The sequence below is a fragment of the Aegilops tauschii genome, chromosome 5 (genome assembly GCF_002575655.3).
Source record: "Aegilops tauschii subsp. strangulata cultivar AL8/78 chromosome 5, Aet v6.0, whole genome shotgun sequence".
Classification (NCBI taxonomy): Eukaryota; Viridiplantae; Streptophyta; class Magnoliopsida; order Poales; family Poaceae; genus Aegilops; species Aegilops tauschii.
Genome location: NC_053039.3, coordinates 458,444,093 through 458,463,090, shown reverse-complemented (window position 1 = coordinate 458,463,090; position 18,998 = coordinate 458,444,093). Strand labels below are relative to the sequence as shown.

General features: G+C 45.2%; 3 protein-coding genes across 4 annotated transcripts; 1 reads left to right on the top strand and 2 right to left on the bottom strand.

Moving 5' to 3' along the window:
• Positions 1 to 983: 983 nt before the first annotated feature.
• LOC109762183 (BTB/POZ domain-containing protein At2g46260) lies at positions 984 to 4,344 on the bottom strand. The gene is made up of 5 exons (XM_020321003.4): positions 3,924 to 4,344; positions 2,458 to 2,576; positions 2,315 to 2,378; positions 1,625 to 1,904; positions 984 to 1,501 (listed from the first exon to the last, which is right to left on the bottom strand). Exons 1-5 carry the CDS (start codon positions 4,072 to 4,074, stop codon positions 1,279 to 1,281), a joined length of 837 nt encoding a protein of 278 aa, XP_020176592.1. The 5' UTR covers positions 4,075 to 4,344; the 3' UTR covers positions 984 to 1,278.
• An 8,320-nt stretch (positions 4,345 to 12,664) lies between these two features.
• On the bottom strand, positions 12,665 to 16,438 carry LOC109762184 (BTB/POZ domain-containing protein At2g46260). Of its 2 annotated transcripts, XM_045229133.2 has the most exons (6): positions 16,057 to 16,345; positions 14,619 to 14,737; positions 14,479 to 14,542; positions 13,691 to 13,970; positions 13,384 to 13,577; positions 12,665 to 13,055 (listed from the first exon to the last, which is right to left on the bottom strand). In XM_045229133.2, the coding sequence occupies exons 1-6, from the start codon at positions 16,235 to 16,237 to the stop codon at positions 12,979 to 12,981; spliced, it is 915 nt and encodes a 304-aa protein (XP_045085068.1). In that variant the 5' UTR covers positions 16,238 to 16,345; the 3' UTR covers positions 12,665 to 12,978. The 2 variants fall into 2 exon arrangements, with proteins under 2 accessions (XP_045085068.1, XP_020176593.1); XM_020321004.4 differs by having other exon boundaries at positions 12,665 to 13,577; positions 16,057 to 16,438.
• Positions 16,439 to 17,902: 1,464 nt separating this feature from the next.
• On the top strand, positions 17,903 to 18,274 carry LOC109762182 (ethylene-responsive transcription factor ERF071-like). The gene has a single exon (XM_020321002.1). The coding sequence runs from the start codon at positions 17,903 to 17,905 to the stop codon at positions 18,272 to 18,274; it is 372 nt and encodes a 123-aa protein (XP_020176591.1).
• Positions 18,275 to 18,998: the final 724 nt, after the last annotated feature.

The window sequence follows — 18,998 nt, the reverse complement described above, 5'->3', positions numbered from 1 at the left end:
TTCGACGGGCGATGCGGATCTAGGTCCTGGTGGTGGACGATGTATGACGGTGCACAGGTAACGGGGGTTGACCTGGTCCACGCCTTCACGATGTGCCCTTCTTGCTTGGTGCATTTGGGCCGTCGGTCCAGGGGTTGCTCTCGGGGCGTTGCTGTGTCATCATACGGATCGACGCCAATGACCGCGGACATGGTGACGTTCGAGCATGCTTGGTTGTGGCCGTCGATAGTCACTGGGTTGTCCCCCCCTCCCCCCCTCCCCCCCCCCCCGGTCCACTGGGAGTGGTTGGGGACACAGGCGTGGGCGCCTCCTACCGTGGAGGTGCCGACCCAAACCCGATGGCTGATGTCGGGCTAGGAGTGAAAGGTTGTCCCTTTCACTCTTACTACCGTGGTCGGGTGGTTGTGACATGGATGGTCGGCGATGCTCAGGGGCATGGATGCCGTGGCGGCAGCCCCGAACGGCGGGCTTCATGATTGGCTTTCCGACAGGCTTCATGGTGGCGATGGTGGCTCCATCTTTTGGTCGTGTGGGCGACTATGGATGTAGTGGCGGGAGGCTCAGGCCTGCTCTGGCAGTGCCCAAATCTGGGGTAGACGAGTTGACAGTCGAGGTGGTTCCTGGGACTCCTCTTGGTGGTGCTGACATGTGTCCGGGCGAAAGCTCCGCGCGCCGACGACTAATATAGAACAACTTTGTACTAAATCAACGACAAATAATATGAAACAACTTTGTACTAAATCAGCAACAACTAATATGGAACAACTTTGTACTAAATCAGCAACAACTAATATGATATGGAACGGAGGGAGTACTATTCAATATTCATTTGACATAGAAGGCAAAATATGTTGCAGAGCAACAGACTTTGTCAACATTGAACTATGCAGCAGCATTCAGTCCCGGGGTCACACATTGCTGAAGTTCCTGTTTCCAGGGAGCACAGATTGGCAAGAAAAATTGATCGGCTGCCAGGAAGTATCTACTAAAATGTCCAGAGATTATCATGAATAACCTAATATAGATTCTAAGGATTACACTCCGTCGATTTACAGAGGTATCAGCCAACTTCCGACAAAGACGTTAACAGTTCAGCGACTTTGCAGCATAGCAGGACAAACAAGCAAACATAACAGCTCATAACCGGCAACAACACGGTACACGAATCACACATAACTACCCTTAAGCAGTACTATGTATCTCACCAGCCTACAGCCCTACAGGGTCTATCACACACAAGATAATCAACTCTAGACTGAAGTTGATTATACAAGACGGCTAATCGAGTACAATGGTTCTGACCCTACTTCGCACTAGTGGTACTAGTGGAAGTAACTGTGAACTCAAGATCTTGCGTCTTTCTTCTGGATTTGGGTACTGCGAATCAGCCCACCTGAGCACAAAGTCATAGACGGCTTCTTCAGGTAAAACCCCGAGGTCATTCCTTGATAAGATGGCTACGATCCCTGCAAGAGGGATCCTCATCAGTTCGTCTTGTAACCTGAAATGCAACAAAACGAAATGGGGATCACTTAGTTGACATAATTATTTTGTTACAAGAATGTCGACATGCTTACTAACAAAGGAAAAGAAAGGGGTATCTCAATCCAATGGGATTACTCACTTTGTTGACAGGAAATCCTTGTATCTTTCAGCAAAGAATTTCTTGGCTGCCTCTGCCAGGGCAGGTGCCATTGAAATGGAGTATGGTAGATCTAGGCAGAGCACTGCAGATTCTGGGGTCATAGGCAAGCTTGTGAGCTGCTGACCGCAAAGCTTAATGCAAGAAACGACCTCAAATTTGTCAGCGGCCATCAAGATATCAACCAGATGAGTGGGCTCAGTTGTTGGAGTCAACTTTCCACTATACATAAAGTACAAAAGCTCCATGAAGGCATTTTCCTCTGTTCCCAGTAAGAAATGAGAGCAAGAAGGAATTAGGATAAATGGAACAGTTTAATAAATCTCAAAAAGTAACATTAAATAAAGGATCACAAAGGAAAGGGGCTAGCTATTTTTATGCCTGCATGATCATTTAAGTATGACCATCGACTTTCAGTAATCAACTCGAAAAACTATAATACACAAAGAATCGAGAATCCATTTTGTAGGTGTGGTCTGTAGGTCGATGAGGATGACCAATTCATAATCAACCTAAAAATAAGTGTGCCAGCCCCCCCCCCCCCCCACCCCCAAGCACAAACACACAAGTAACCATTAAAAAATATACAGAAATCGACAATATAATCACAGTAGCAAACTAGAATCATCAATTATAAGATGAAGAATCTAAGAGTACATTGTACGCTCTTACCTGAATCAGCGATTCGAAGTGTTGCCTGTCCCTTGTCAGACTCTTTCATGCCGTTTGAGAAAAGCTAAGAAGCATTGAGTTTATCAGAAAGCTAAGTAAAGTGGCTATAGAAAAAATGCATTTCAGAATGTCATCAAAATTACCTTGAAAAAGAAAGGACTTTTTACAGCAAGAATCGCCGAATTGATATTCATGGTAGTAACTCGTAAAATTGGTGCAGCCATCACTATAGAAGAAGAATCGACACATTCTCCTTCATCACCTGCAAAATACCAATGTCAGATAAATACAGAGAAAGTGTGCAAAATTAGGGGAGTGGAAGGTTTTTAACGAAATTACTAGACGTTTTGCTGTTCAAATATTTGGAACAACATGTTCTCTATGTCGCACATTCATTTAATCAACCTTTAGAAAAGCGACAAAATGTTGAACATATAAAAAACTGGACGCATATTGAGCTGCATCAAGCATAATAAGCACACTCGTATGTCGGCGAGTGAAGTATTCACAAAAGTTACCACAGGGATCCTATTAGAATTTTGTTCAACTTGCACTCAAGTGACAAAAACCAGACTAAGTCTTGCAATGTTATCTTCTTTTATCTAATTAATCAGTATTCCATACCTCCCAACCAACTAGAAGCAGTAGCATGGTATCTCGCTAGGACTGGGTCGTAAATGTACATATGTTGCTCGTTTATGAAAAAATAGTCAACTAAGTACACTACATAGTTGACCAATGGACTGTGCTAGTACTGTACCAACATTACAGGTGCGTACGACAGTCCACAAGTGTTCGTACTAACTAAAAGTGATTATGAGCAGAATAATATCGACTGTAAATGTATCAATGCAAAAACAACAGAAATTGAGATGAAATGTGGAACAGAGAGTTCTAGAGACTTAGGGAGCTCCTCACTCCACACCTCCTAACTAAATATATTTCTTATTTGCAAAAAAAAAAACTAAATATATTTCATCATATCCATGTATGCATTCCAGAAATAACAGTTTTGATGAATCTGTCCTTTTACTTGTGTTGGACCTTTGGATGCTACATTCAGAGATATAACAACTGCAGATTCAATGTAGCAATCAAGCAAATCACGTTTTTCTTGTGACAGATGTGAAATAATTGATCAGCTTATTCCTTCGATCCTAGTCTGAAGAATTGTGCTGCCTGGATCACACATACAGACACGGAAACACAAATCACACATAGCTACCCTTAACCAGTCCGCATTTCACCGGTCCTGCAGACCTATCACATACTACAAAATAAATTCTAAATCTTTTTAGTAATGGTATGATGCAGTCTGCTGAACACTACTGCTACATCCAAATATTTCGCCACAGATGTGCTGCATCCAGATTAGTCGCCTGGATTACATCGTAGTAGAGTACAGGCGTACAGCTCGAAATCCAAACCTTTTTTATTTATTTAAGAAAAACAACTCCTCTGTTTCGCTCCCCCTTTACCTACCCACAAATCCCTAACGAACAAACAGAGCTAAAAATCAGACGAATCCAGATCCGAGTTGCGTAGGGGTTTAATCTGCGCGCAAAGAAGGGGGGAAATGCGATCGGTCTGTCGGAGGTGCTGTGCTCACTTTTGTCGTCCTCGCGGCGGCGCTTGCGGGTGGCGGCGTCGTCGCTGCCGACGACCTCGACCCGCAGCTTCTTGTCGGAGAAGGCCTCCTTGTCAAAGGCGAACTCGAAGCTCTCGCCCACCACCGCCTCCTCCGCCCCCGCCCCCGCCATGCCGCTCACCTCTGGAAGCGCCGCTGCCGACGGCCGTAATCCGAGCGAGCTAGATGGGCTGGAGGCGTAGGGAGAAGGGAAAGGGACTGCTGTGTTCTGGGCTGAGACTGATAGGAGAGACGAGGGGAGGTGAGGTCTTTCTTTTCATTTCTCCGCCCATAAATGTTTTGCATTAAATCAAACCTCATCAACAGGAGGAGATTTACTGGATGCAACGAGGCCGCACAGATTGGCTTTGTCGTGGGGATCAGAATACTGATTTCTTCCATCGCACGGCAACAGGGAGACGAAAGAAAAATTTCATTAAACGTTTGAAGGATGATGCGGGAAATTGGTTAGAGGACCAAAACCAAATTAAGATGCATGCGGCGTCTTATTTTTCCTCTTTGTTCACATCGGGTGTCCTGGAGCCCGACCAAGAGGTGATAAATAAAGTGCAACCGAGGGTTTCAGAGGCAATGAATGAAGAGCTTAATAAACCCTATACGCGTGAGGAAGTGAAAAAAGCAATGTATAGCATCGGTGATCTGAAGGCGTCTGGCCCGGACGGGTTGCACGCGGTATTTTATAAGAGGTTTTGGCACATTATTGGAGAAGATTTAACTGACGAAGTTTTGCTGGCAGTGAACACGAGGAAAATCCCAAAGGGCTGGAATAATACTACCATCGTACTGATCCCGAAGGTGGTGAGCCCTGAGGTGATCGCAGAATTCCGGCCTATCAGCTTATGTAATGTTGTTTACAAGGTGATCTCTAAGCTTTTGGCCAACAGGCTCAAGTTTCTTCTGTCAGAAATAATTTCTCCAAACCAAGGTGCATTTGTCCCGAGACGGTTAATCACGGACAACTTCTTGGTGGCTTTTGAATCTTATCATGCAATCAAAAAGAAGATAAAAGGAAAATATGGAGTTTGTGCGGTCAAACTTGACATGCACAAAGCATACGATAGGGTCGAGTGGGTGTTCCTAGAGAAGGTATTCCTCCGCTTGGGTTTTTCTGTGGCTTGGGTGACACTTATTATGGAATATGTGCGGTCTGTTAAATACCAGGTGCGAGTGAATAATTCCCTTTCAGATTATTTTGTGCCTACTAGGGGGCTCCGACAAGGAGACCCGCTGTCACCCTATTTGTTTTACTATGTGCCGAGGGTCTTTCAAGCCTACTTATGCATGAGGAGGAGAATGGAAATTTGTTGGGGGTTAAGGTGTGCAGGGATGCGCCGGCAGTGTCCCACCTTTTGTTCGCTGATGACTCACTCGTTCTCATGAGGGCGGACGCCACCAATGCAGCGAGTCTCCGCCGCGCACTTGATGATTATTGTGCAGCTTCCGGCCAGCTGGTAAGTGAAGCAAAATCTAGTATCTTCTTCAGCCCTTGCACACCAGTAGACACTAGGGCTGAAGTGTGCACGATCCTGAATATTATGGTGGAGGCAATAACAGATAAATATTTGGGTTTACCCCCAATTGTGGGGGTGGATAGAACAGATTGTTTTCAACACCTTGTGGATAGAGTTCTTAGCCGGATTAGAGGATGGAAGGAAAAACTACTTTCTTTTGGGGGAAAGGAAATCCTATTGAAAGCCGTCGTGCAGGCTATACCGTCATATGCAATGTCAGTCTTCAAGCTTCCCAAACAAGTGTGCAATGGGATAACTACTGCTATGTCCCAATACTGGTGGGGAGATGAGGATGAGAAGAAGCATATGCATTGGTTTGCGTGGTGGAAGATGTGTGTCCCGAAGAGAAATGGTGGCATGGGGTTCAGAGATCTACACTGTTTTAACTTGGCACTCTTGGCCAAACAATGCTGGAGACTAATAGCTGAACCGGAATCACTATGTGCTAGAGTACTCAGAGCTAAGTACTTTCCAGATGGGGACATCCTAAATTGCAGCCTCAAAAAGGGAGTTCATACACTTGGCAGAGTTTATGGAGTGGAATCCACACTTTCAAAAAAGGGTACATTTGGAGGGTGGGAGACGGCACCCAAATCAGCATATGGGATGACCCGTGGGTTCCTTGCAGCCCAAACAGAAGAGTTATGACAAGGAGAGGTAATATAATCATCACCAAAGTTTCTGAGCTAATTAACTTGGAGAGTAGAGAATGGGACGAACAACTAATCAGAGATATATTCTGGCCCGTTGATGCTCAAAGAAATCTGAACATACCCCTTGCCTTGGGTATGATGGAGGATTTCGTTTCATGGAATTATAACCGGACAAGGATATTCACGGTTAAGACCGCCTATCATATGGAGTGGGATCACCAGCATGGACGAAAGTTGAGGAGAACCAATTCTACGATCTCCGCAAGTACTAGTCCTATATGGAGTATTCTCTGGAAATTGCGAGTCCCGGCCAAAGTGAAAATTCACTACTGGAGGGCACTATATGGTGCAATACCCTGTCGGGGCATTATGGCTAATCGGCATATGATCACTAACTCACAGTGCCCTATTTGCGGTCTGGATTGTGAGAGTATCAGCCATGCTTTCTTCAAGTGTCAACGTGTTCAAGCTGTCTGGTGTGCACTGGGCATGGCAAACAGGATCAACGAGCTTTGCTCCCTCGAAAGGGAAGGTGCGGCAGTGTTGGCTGACCTACTTCTAACTCCTAATGTACCGGCACAGCTGCTTCCGAGTGTTAACTGTAAAGAGTTAATCGCAACGACAGTTTGGTACCTGTGGTGGGAACGGAGGAAGTTTACGCACGGTGAACAACTACAGGATCCTACACGATCAGCACAAGCAATTTCGACGCTGTCCAAGAACTTCTCAAGAGCAAAGAAAAAGGGTCCAGGCCAGATTGAGAGACATGGATGGACCAAGCCAAGTGAGGGATTTGTAAAACTCAACGTAGATGCCTCTTTTTCTGAGGACAGTGGTTCAGGGGGTTCAGGTGCAATCTTACGCGATGCTTCTGGATCTTTCATTGCAGCATCATGTAGCGACATTCGGTTCGTTGAGGACGCGGCAACGGCGGAAGCCCGAGGGCTCCGAGACGGCCTCATTCTCGCAAACGACATGGGCTGCAACAAACTGATGATTGAGGCCGACTGTATGGAAGTAATCCAAGTGATGCAATCTGGAGGCAACTCGCTTGGACCGGCAGCAGCTATTTATGAGGAGTGCGCTTTTATTTGTCGTAATTTTGCTTCAGTTAGTTTTCAACACTGCCCTAGGGAAGCTAATATGGCGGCTGATATGTTAGCTAGTATGTCGGAGGACTCGCGAACCATTGTATGGCAGTCCGAGCCTCCGGGTTTTTTGTTAGACATTTTGTCAGAAGATGTAGCCCTTTTTGCTCATGAAATATAAACCGCCATGATGGCATTTCCCTCAAAAAAAAAACCTCATCAAATCAAATTAAATCTTTTGCAAGCCCCGTATCGGTGGGGTAACATAATTGCATTAACTCAATCAAATTAAATCATTCTAGCTAACCTAAAAAAATCATTCTAGCTACATGTCAGACACGGGCAATCAAATTAAACCGTTTACAGTAACTCAATCAAATCAAATTACTTCCTATATTAAAATATAATGGGAGTAAGGTATATGTCAGATAAGATTGGAGTTGAGCCATTAGAATAAGTGATGTCCTCGTTATAACACACATACAATTAACTATGTTTTTACTAAAATGTCCGCCTTCATTTATCCATCAACAGTACAGTGAACACGCTCTCGCTAGCTAGTGAAGCAGAAGGTGAAAAACAGTTCGGCCCTCATGTCATCCTTATGTGGGCAACTCGAGGGCGACTAGGGTTTTCATCGTGTTGTCAATCCTTCCCTCACCGTTGAGGGCGAGTGGTAGTGATATCCCATTTGCTTCATTGCTCAGGTGAAGGACTTTTGGTGCGTCAAGGCGTCGCCAGGGACGCTATGGGTGTTGGTTGCGTGTCCTCTCCCGTGGGTGCGGCGAGTCAACGACATGTGTGGAGCATGGATCTTGCCGCGGAGGACCTTTGGTTCCCAGATCTGCTCTTGACAGAGACATATGGTACTAAATACTGACCAGGATGAACCCCCAGCCAAGCACGTCGGTGGCCACGTTTGCGGGTGTTGCAAGCACCGTGTATGTCAATTCCCCCTCCCTCCCCCTCCCCCCCGGTCCCTCTCCCACTAATGAAAACCTACTATTAGTTCACATTTGGCGGTGTCGCCTACTCCCTAGGGCGTTGACTAGGGTAAGGGGTGCATACTTGTGGTGTCATGTTTTGTAGGTGTTAAACGACAACAAGGTTTATGAGGTGTCTCTGTTGTTGTGGTCCCATGAGTCCATCGTGTTTGCTATCCTCTATCCTCGTGCTTGGTTGTATGTGTCTTTATGCCCACCGATGAGCCGTCACCCTTGACCTTGGGAGGGAGGGGCCCCAGCAGTAGTGTTGCGACGACTTGTGGAGAGGACCCCAATGGACAAGGTGTGGCAGCCGCCACACCTTGATTTGGAGCAAAAAGTATTTTATGCCTATGGATAAATCATTGCTCCTACAGGTTGTAGGGTCTATTTGGTTGGAGACCAGTGTAAGCCAAAGTGTGGCTAGCCACACAAGTATGGTTGAGAACTTTTGCAAAAGTTGGCAAAAAAAATTGTCTCTATGACAAATGGGCCATAGAGGCAATAAAGTGGCAAGCCAAAGTGTGACAAAAACCAAACACATGCCAACTAAACTGTGGCTGCTAAATTTTGGCTTGGCAAACTGTGGCTGGGAACCAAACAGCCCCGTAATCTCTCGCTGCAAAAAAGTAGCTAGCACAGGCTCACGCTCTCTAGTTCGCAGTCTATAGTGTTGGCCTTAGCCTGCAACACCCAAACCGAGACCATCACACACGAACAAAGACGCAACTACTGGAGTAGTTCTTAAAGAAAAGAAATGAACGGAGACGCACATCAGGTTCCACGAACGGAGCAACCTAGCTAGCGATCTAGCATGGCGGGCGGTGGCGTCTTTGATGGTTATAGGGGTATCCAAAGTACAAACCTGATGGTTGTTTGTTATCCCAACCATTCTTCCCAGCCCTGATACCGATGAAAGGGGTAATTTCTAACAAAGTTTTTCTCTTGTTGATTCCTATTTCTAGGTGTAGTGCTTTTCTCCCCTATGCTGCCTACGGATACTAATAGAGTAGGATTGGCCTGTAATCCATACCATACCATATCCTGTAGGTGTAACCTTTCGCTGAATACTCAAATCTACAATTGAAGTATCTGAAGCCGCATCAATCGAGGATACACGACGGAAGGAATTGTTAGTTCGCCTCACCTTCCCGAAGCGTGGGTTTGTTTGCTTTACAAATTTGGTTCTCTTTATGCCAACCCCCTCTCTTTTTCGTAAGACTGAGGTATAGGTAGGGCTAAAAAAGCAAAAAAAAGAGTCAAATCGCACCATCTCTATAATAAGTAAATGCTTTTTTTTCTCCTGAGGTTGTCGGAGTTATTCGCAATAAAATATTGGTTACAATTGAGGAGGTCTTATCAATGAAATTTCCATTTACACGGGATCTAGGCATAATTCCCAACCCATTCTATATAGAATTGTTTTCATTCCTTCACAAAATAACATAAAAACAAACACATTCGATTCTTATAATTATAAATAGATTGATCCATATGCTCTACTCTAAATCCATATGCTTTAAATGGATAAGAGAGATATGGATTTTCCGCTCAGCTCAAATTGTATCCTTTTCCTTCTGCTTGGACACGAAGAGATATGAAATATTTGACTAAGACTGGATTTCATGCCACTTTCCTATTTCTGAACAACAACTTATGTTATCAACTATTTCGTGTTTTCAAAGTTATTAATTGTCTCATACCCTATTTTTGATTTCGATAGTATGGTGTAGCGTATCTTATGCAAACGGAATTCTAAGGTTTCTTTATTTTATTATGCAATAAGAAGAATTCTTCCATTTTCTTTTTCTTTAGTTTCGGGAAAACCCAAATTAAAACTTTTATTTTATAGCGAGCGCAATTTCTAGTAAAAAATCCTGTATCCTTCCACTTAGATCAAAAGGAATTTTTCCAATAGAACTATGGAACCCCCGAGTGGTTGCGGTTGTACCTGTACTGCAGGAATAAGAAAACCCGCTATTCACTCAGTTTATTTTCCATAATAAGTTATGTAGGAGAGATGGCCAAGCGGTTCAAGGCGTAGCATTGGAACTGCTATATAGACTTTTGTTTACCCAGGGTTCGAATCCCTCTCTTTCCGTTTTTCTTAATTCATCAACGTTAAGGATCACAATGTATCAAATCAAATAACATTTTTTCCAGCAATAATATAATATCTTATATTATCTTATTTTGATTTAATAGAAATTAGAAATTCTCTATAGCAAATTACTGTGGTATGTAAAATACACATAGAGGAAAAAAGAAAAAAGGATTCTAATCCTAGGGTTAATCAATTTTAGCTAGTTGATGGGAAAATACAAATTAATGGTAATGGTCTTAGGGCGATTTAGTTCGGGGAAAGGGGAAGGGGAAGAAAATTCTATGAACCTTTCCTTTTTTCGTTAAGTTCAAGTTTGACGAGAGTAATATTCTACAACTAACAACTCATTTATTTTGAGACCGACCCACTTCCTATCTAGGATTTTATTTACTAGTCCTTTATATTCCAACGTGTCAATCGCCAAATGCTTTGGCAATTTCCCCGGGTCCGACGAAGCAATATAGGGGTATCCTTAACGAGAGACGGCACATCGGTAGCGGCTGCGACTGTGATCTAGCGAGAGACGGCACATCGGTAGCGGCTAAAACCTACCGTGCATCACCAGCACAAGATGGAGAGGAAGGGGAAGGGACTAGCAAAGTCAAAGAAAAAGAGAAGAGTTATACAATTTGTCTAAATTTTGGAACTCTAGCATTTTTTTACAACTTTTTTTTTGCATCGGCTTTTTTTTACAACTTGTAATGTGCAATTGTAATGACAATACATTTTTGTGTTGTGAACTACAGATTTGACAAAAATAATGTTGAGGTTCTCGGCGTTGAAGGAATAACTATTTTTTTTGTCATGATTACATAAATAGTGATCCAGAACTTCGCATTTCACGTGATAGATTTACCCCCGACATTAAAGATGATGTTAGAATTGCTTATGTACAAGAAAAAAAAATACTTATGAGTTCGCCCCACCTTAATTCTTTTCCGTCCTTCGCCACTGTGTGGAGTACATGTGCCTTAAAAATGACGGTTGGCCTCAGTCGTGATGCTAATCATTCATTTTTATGCTCCATCGTGTGTTGTAAGCCGTTTCTCGGCATCCTGTTATCTTACAATTCCTGGTCGACTGATGGCTTCATTAATTCAAAATTGGGTCCGCCTCAAGCCTTCGCTCTAACTTTTTATTTGTACCCACTACCCTATCAAACTTATTTTCTCTTCTGGCCTCTGGAGTAGCATCGTCAAAGGAGCCCTTGGCGTCGCCAGGGTTAAGGCTCCCTGGTCGGCCAAAGAGAGCAACACGGGAGCTAGGGCTCACAGTGAGATGCAGCGATGCTAACCTAATTTGGGGCGACATGGTTTCAACAAATGTCAAGAATGACAGGTTAAACTCCAAGGCAAACATGCAACATAGAACACATCGCTCCAAGTAACGATTCCTCACACATCAGTCACCTCTTTGAGGACATCAAGCACATCTCCCGCCCCTGCCTGCACTCCATCGAAATTTGGCAACACCTTGCCGTTCGGTTTCAGGCTCAAAGATCAGCCTCCTTTGGAACCTAACTCTATCGTGACTCCCCGATGATGACTCCATCCGGGCATATGGCCCATAGTGCTGCTTACCATCCTTCGGAAGTGGAATGCATGGAGCATCAAAGTCTTACATGACATAAGCATCCACATTGAGAAAATTATTTCTGGTTTTACATTATAAACTCACTGGTTTAAAAGAACCGAGTGAAAATGTTGCCGCCCCCTTGTGGCGTCATTACCTCTCCTATTTCATGTCCCCCCCAAAAAACATTAAAGAGTGGTGAGAATGACATTTCCATGTCACCTTTTTCACGTCAATTCATCCCCGCCATATTTGCGATGATACTGTTAATTCAGCTTGGGCATGACATCGGGATCAACATTTTTTTCAAATCTTCTCAGCTTTATATCATGATCCCTACCCAGCCCATTTTACAAACTACTCCACTGCATCTATGATTTGTGTACAGAAAGCATTCATGCCAGAGTAACTTGCACCAAGTCTGGAAGCACAAACATAACATCCTTCTCTGTCAGCAACACTTTCAAGTTTCAACCATGTACTGAGATACCAAAAGGTGAACAGCAACTGAAGAATATATGCAAAAAACATGGATCTTGAAGGTTACTTTCAGCTGAAGCTTTGCTCCAGCTGCGGTTCATTGGCAAGTGGCAACCTACTGACAACAATAACATTCAGGTAAAGGAACTAGACACTCGACTAACTGAGCAAACATTCAAACATTTCACTGCCACAAAGTTTTCTTCATCAGCAAAGCACCCGATTTGTGAACATTGACCTGTACTACACAGCAGCATTTCGCCCCAGGGGCACATGTTGCCAAAGTTCGTATTACCATAGAGCACACAAACTATAGCATAACTTAGATTATAAGGATGATAGCATAACCTTCTGGGCATACATAACAGTTTTGCGACTGGTAAGAGTATGCAAGGTGGTGAAACCTCCAGCATGAAATTCTAGATATTTACATGAGACATTAATTCCAGTCACCAAAAGAGAGCAGAGCAAATGCTAGCAAATAACTAGAGTGCCCGCTTCAGGTTTCTTCCTGTTTCAGAATAGCAGGGGCTTCCCCTCTCGCTCACAGAAACAAAGAGGGACTTAAGCGAGGACCATAAAGCTTGCGGGCAGTACATGCATCACTCCGGCTGTGGTGTTATCTTCACGTGAACTTGCAGATGGAGTTCGTCATCAATGAAGTAAGGGCTGTCATCAGCGATGAACTCCGACCAAGGAACCCTGCATCCAACAGGTTGCTTACTATCGGTGGTGGTGCTGCTGATGTGCTTGGTGACAAACTGCAGCGACGGTCTTGTCTTTACCCCAATCTTATAACCTACTGTCCCCCTTACTGCCCCCTTGTCTTCTAGCATATTTACTGAAAGGCCGAAAATCTGGAGCTGCTCCGTCGCCATACAGCGTGCCGTGAGGTAGAAGCGACGCCCCGCACAATGGAACGGCGGCGAACGCATCGATCCTAACGGGAAGAGCCCGTAACACTTCTCACGCTTGATAGTAAAGTTAATTATACCAGACGGGTGATCAATTAGAATGGAATCGTTCATACCGAGGACTCGTGGGACTAGTGGAAGTAACCGTGAACTCAAAATCTTGTGTCTTTCTTCTGAATTAGAGTACTGTGAACAGGCCCACCTAAGCATGAACTCATAGACGGCTCCTTCAGATACAATCCCAAGGTGATTCCTTGATAAGATGGCCCGAATTCCAGCAAGAGGGACCCTCATCAGTTCATCTTGGAACCTGAAATGAGATGAAACCATGCAATGCCTTAAGATAGTAATTTTATAACAACAATGTCCAAATGTTTCCTCAAAAAGAAAAGGAGATATCTGAATCAAATGGGGATCACTTACTTTGTTGACAGGAATTCCTTGTAAGTTTCAGCAAAGAAGGTCTTGGCTGCCTCTTTGATGGCAGCTGCCAATGGAATGGTACATGGGAGATCTAGGCACCTCACTGCCGATTCTAGGGTCATAGGCAGGTCTATGAGCCCCTGACTACAAAGCTTCATGCAAGAAACAACCTCAAATTTGTCCGCGGCCATCAACATATCAACCAGAAGAGTGGACTCAGTTGTTGGTGTCAACTTTCCGGTATACATTAAGTGTAAAAGCGCCATGAAGGCCTTTTCTTCTGTTCCAAGTATGAAATGAAAGGAAAGGAGGCATAAGGTCTAATGAAACAGTTCAATAAATCTCAACCGTTATCAGTTAAATAAAAAAGTACTACCTCCATCTCAAAATGTAAGACGTTTTTTTAGGCTAGTTTAGCCTAAAAAAACATCTTACATTTTGAGACGGAGGAGTACAAAAGAAAAGCGATAGCTATCTTTTATGCATGGATGAGTATGTAGTATGACCAGTGTTCAAGAATCAGTTGGTTAAAACTATAGTGTGCAAATAATAAAACAAAATATCCAGTGTAGGGTCTATAGGGGAAATGAGAGTAACAAATTCGTCATGAAAAAAAGTGTGGCAGGAAACCCCAAAGCAGTCCACCTCTCAACAAGAAGTAATCGTTTCTTAACTTCTACAAGTAGTCATCTTTTAAATTAAAAAATCGACAATATTAAAAAAATAACAATAGCAAACTAGAATCATCAGTTATAAGATGAAGATTGTACTACACTAAACACTGTTACCTGAATCAGCAATTGTAAGTGTTGCATGTCTCTGATCAGACTCTTTCATGCCATTTGAGAAAAGCTAAGAAGCATGAAGCTTATCAGAAAGCTAAGTCCACTGACTATATAACAAATCTATTTCAGGTCATCAGAATTACCTTGAGAAAGAAAGGACTTTTTGCAGCAAGAATCGCCGAACTAACATGTATGGTATTGACTCGTAAAACTGGTGTATCCATCACGGTACAGGAGGAGTCAATACCTTTTCCATCAGCGCCTGCAAAAGAAGGGGTCAGATAAATACAGAGAAATATGCAAAAATATTTGAAGCACCATGTTCTCTATGTGCACGAATTCATTCAGTCAACCTTCAGAAATAGAGCAAAATGCTGAACATCACGAAAACTTGATGCTAATTTGGTTGCGTAAGTCATAATAAGCATGATCCCGTGTCAGTGGGTACAGTAATCATCAACGTTGCCCCAGGGATGTTAGTGGGTTTTGTATAACTGCACCCGATGTAATAAAGTGAAAAACAAGACCCGTCTTATTTTATCTAATTATAAATAGTATCTCATACCTTCAAAAGTAACAAGTAGCAGTAGCATGTTATCTTGCCAGGATTGGCCTGTAAACAGGATGTTGCTCGGACGAAGAAACTGGCAACCAGGTCCTACCTATTTGATCAACGGACTGTGACATACTGTGTGCACCACAGTCCACATGTATTTGTACTACTTAAAGGTAAGTGATTATCGGCATATTAATATATACATTAAATGTTCAATGAAAAACAACTGAAATGCAGGCGAACCAAAAACAAAGCACAGAATAATGTTGAACTCAAATGCGGAACAGGGAGCCCCTCGGTCCACACATCCTCATTGCATTAAACAACCATTTCATGTTCCAAGTATACATTCAACAAGTCAATGACACATTTCATAGTATATAATCTGTTCTTGTATTTGTTCTTGGACCTCTTGGAGTTACATTTAGAGATATAACGATTGGCAGATTCGATGTTAGCCATCAAACAAATTTTCCCTCAGTTCATTTTTCTTCTGAAAGATGTGAACAAATTAAATTGATCACCATATATATATATATATCACTTAATCCAAGGCTGAAGCATTGTGCTGCATACCGTCAGGGTACACTTGAATCACTTATAAGCAATTAAGCACCCTTAAACAGTATGCATCTCACCAGCCTACAGAACCATCACATACAAATTATTGTAAATCATTTTAGTCGCCCAGTGGCAATTCTCAATTTGAATGGTACTCCCTCCGTCCAGAAATACTTGTCGGAGAAATGGATAAAAATGAATGTATCTAGAATTAAAATATGTCTAGATACATCCATTTCTTCGACGAGTATTTCCGGACGGAGGGAGTATGATGTAGTTTGAAAACCAAAGCTACTAAGGGTGCTGACTGCTACATCCAAACATATGGCTGCAGATCTGCTGCATTTTAATTCTAGGGTACAGCTCGAAGTAGAAGCTAAAAATAATAAAATCCCTACGAAGCAAACAGAACTGAAAACCCTAAATAGGCCAGAGGGCGCTGACACAGGAGGCCCTGTACTCACCATTTTCCTCCTCGCTGCCGACGACCTCTACCCGCAGCACCCGGTCGGAGAAGGCCTCGTTGTCGAAGGCGAAGTCGAAGCTCTCGCCCACCAGCGCCTCCGCCTCAGCCTCAGTAGGCGCGTCGTCTCGGAGCCTCTTGCGACGCATCCATATGACTGGCTTCCACCTGCCCTCCGCCATCCCTACCCACCTCTGGAAGCGCCGGTGGCCGTAACCCTAGCTAGATCTCGCCGGAGGAAGAAGGGGAAAAATAGAAGCCAAGTCACACTGCAACCTAGCGTATCCCTCCAATCCAGATGGAGCAGATCCAACGGTGAAGATGAAACAGAGGCAAATGAATTGTACTATTAAGGATTTGGTCATTTTTTGTTTTAGAAGAATGATAATCCAAAAGGGCTTCTCCAATAAAAGATGTATTTTTGGAGATGTAAAAGTAAGTGTTGTATAACTTACATCACCAAAAAAATGCTTTTTACATCTAAAAAAAATCTCAACTCCAACAAATAATGTATTTAGGTGACGTAAAACTCCTACTCCAACAGATGATGTATTTGAAGATGTAAAACTAGTCGGCATTAGTGCCGGCGGCCGAGCGACGCGAGCCGGGAGGAGCACCGGCGGACCGAGCGGCAGCGGCAGGAGCGTCGGCGGCCGAGCGACGAGAGCCGGGAGGTCGAGTGTGGCGGCGGGAGCTGTTTGGCCGATGACACAACTGTGAAACGAGTGGCGGATTGGTGGCGGCGGGGCGGCAGCCGTGCGACACGATAAGGTCGAGTCCGACGATGGAAAACCGGCGACGGGTGAGAGGCTCAAATTTGGCGGCGACGAGGGCGGCAGGGAAGCTCAAATCATGTTGCGGTCCAGCGATGATTCGGCAGCGAAAAAGCGACCGATTCGGAGGCGCGCGACAGCGGAGCAGCGGTAGAACCGGCGGTGTAGTGGACGGATCTAGCAGCAGGGCGGTGGCGGCGTGGTGCGTGGATGGGCAGTGCGGCGGTGGGATAGAGGACGCGGTCACGCGCGGGCGCGAACAAAATGAAACGGTGGTTGGGCAGTTGGCGCGCAGCTGTAGTTTTACATCACCAGGGAGGTGAGATGTAAACTTGCATCTTTAAGTGTTGTATTTTACATCACTTGGAGGAGGTAATGTTTTTTTTGCATCTACATCATGTGTTGGAGAAGCATTTTGGGCCTTCCTGATGTAAAAGTTAGTTATTTCTGCATCAACATCTTCTATTAAAGATGCCCTTAGAGCATCTCCAATAGACGGTCCAAATGTAAAAATACCTAACTTTTGGACCATCTAGGTCAAAAAACGCTGCTCCAACAAACGGTTTATATGTAAAAAAATTGGACCGCGGCCTCCCGGTGATGTAAAATTGAAAACTCCATGATGCAAATTTACATCACAAGATGCAACTGATGTAAAACCGCGGCCGCCCGCAAAACGCCCAACCGCCACTTCATTCCCCTTCCGCCTCGCAACCGCCCGCCCGCGACCCGCCCGTCCGCCACCCCGCCGTCACTCCCCGCTCGGCCGCCGCCCCACCGCAGCTCTCCGACGCCGCCCCGCCGTAGATCCAGACCCCCGTTGCCGATTCCACCCCGCCTGGGCCGCCGCCTGCCGCCGCGCCGCCCCATCGCGTCCGCCTCCACCCCGCCCCGCCCCCGTCCGCCTCCTCTCCGTCCGCCTCCGGTCCATCCTCCGCCCGGCCCCGCTTCGTCCGCCTCCGCCCGGCCCCACTCCGTCCGCCTCCTCTTCGGCCGCCTCCGCCACCGGTCCGTCTGCCGCCCCGCTCCGTCCGCCTCTGCCCCGCGCCGTGCACGCCGCCGCCCCGCTCCCCGATGGCGCCGAAGAAGACGTCGAAGGGCAAGTCGAGTTTCTTCGGCGTGAGGGCGAAGCCCTTCGGGAACTTCAGAGTGGATTTCTCCGACGCTGGGCGGCGTTGGTGGCTCGGCACGTATCCCTCCGCTGATGAGGCCACGCGTGCCTACGACGTGGCGGTGTGGCGTGCCGAACGGCCAAAGATGGACCTCAACTTCCTTGAGATCAAGACCCGGGAGAAGGCGGAGTGGCTCGTGCCACAGGGCATCCGGATGGAGGAGATGCCGGCGAAGAAGAAGAAGAGACCGTCGGTGGTCGTCACTCCCGGTGAGAGCGACGAGGCGGCGATGGCTCAGTTTGCGCGGGAGCATCCCGAGTACGTCCAGGCCTGATACGTCTCCATCGTATCTACCTTTCCAAACACTTTTGCCCTTGTTTTGGACTCTAACTTGCATGATTTTAATGGAACTAACCCGGACTGACGCTGTTTTCAGCAGAATTGCCATGGTGTTATTTTTGTGCAGAAATAAAAGTTCTCGGAATGACCTGAAACTTCACGGAGAATATTTTTGGAATAAATAAAAAATACTGGCGAAAGAATCAACATGAGGGGGCCCACACCCTGTCCACGAGGGTGGAGGGCGCGCCCCCTACCTCGTGGGCCCCCTGAGGCTCCACCGACGTCAACTCCAACTCTATATATTCACGTTCGGGGAGAAAAAAAATCAGAGAGAAGGATTCATCGCGTTTTACGATACGGAGCCACCGCCAAGCCCTAATCTCTCCCGGGAGAGCTGATCTGGAGTCCGTTTGGGGCTCCGAAGAGGGGAATCCATCGCCGTCGCCATCATCAACCATCCTCCATCACCAATTTCATGATGCTCACCGCCGTGCGTGAGTAATTCCATCGTAGGTTTGCTGGACGGTGATGGGTTGGATGAGATTTACCATGTAATCGAATTAGTTTTGTTAGGGTTTGATCCCTAGTATCCATTATGTTCTGAGATTGATGTTGCTATGACTTTGCTATGCTTAATGCTTGTCACTAGGGCCCAAGTGCCATGATTTCATATCTGAACCTATTATTTTTTCATGAATATATGTGAGTTCTTGACC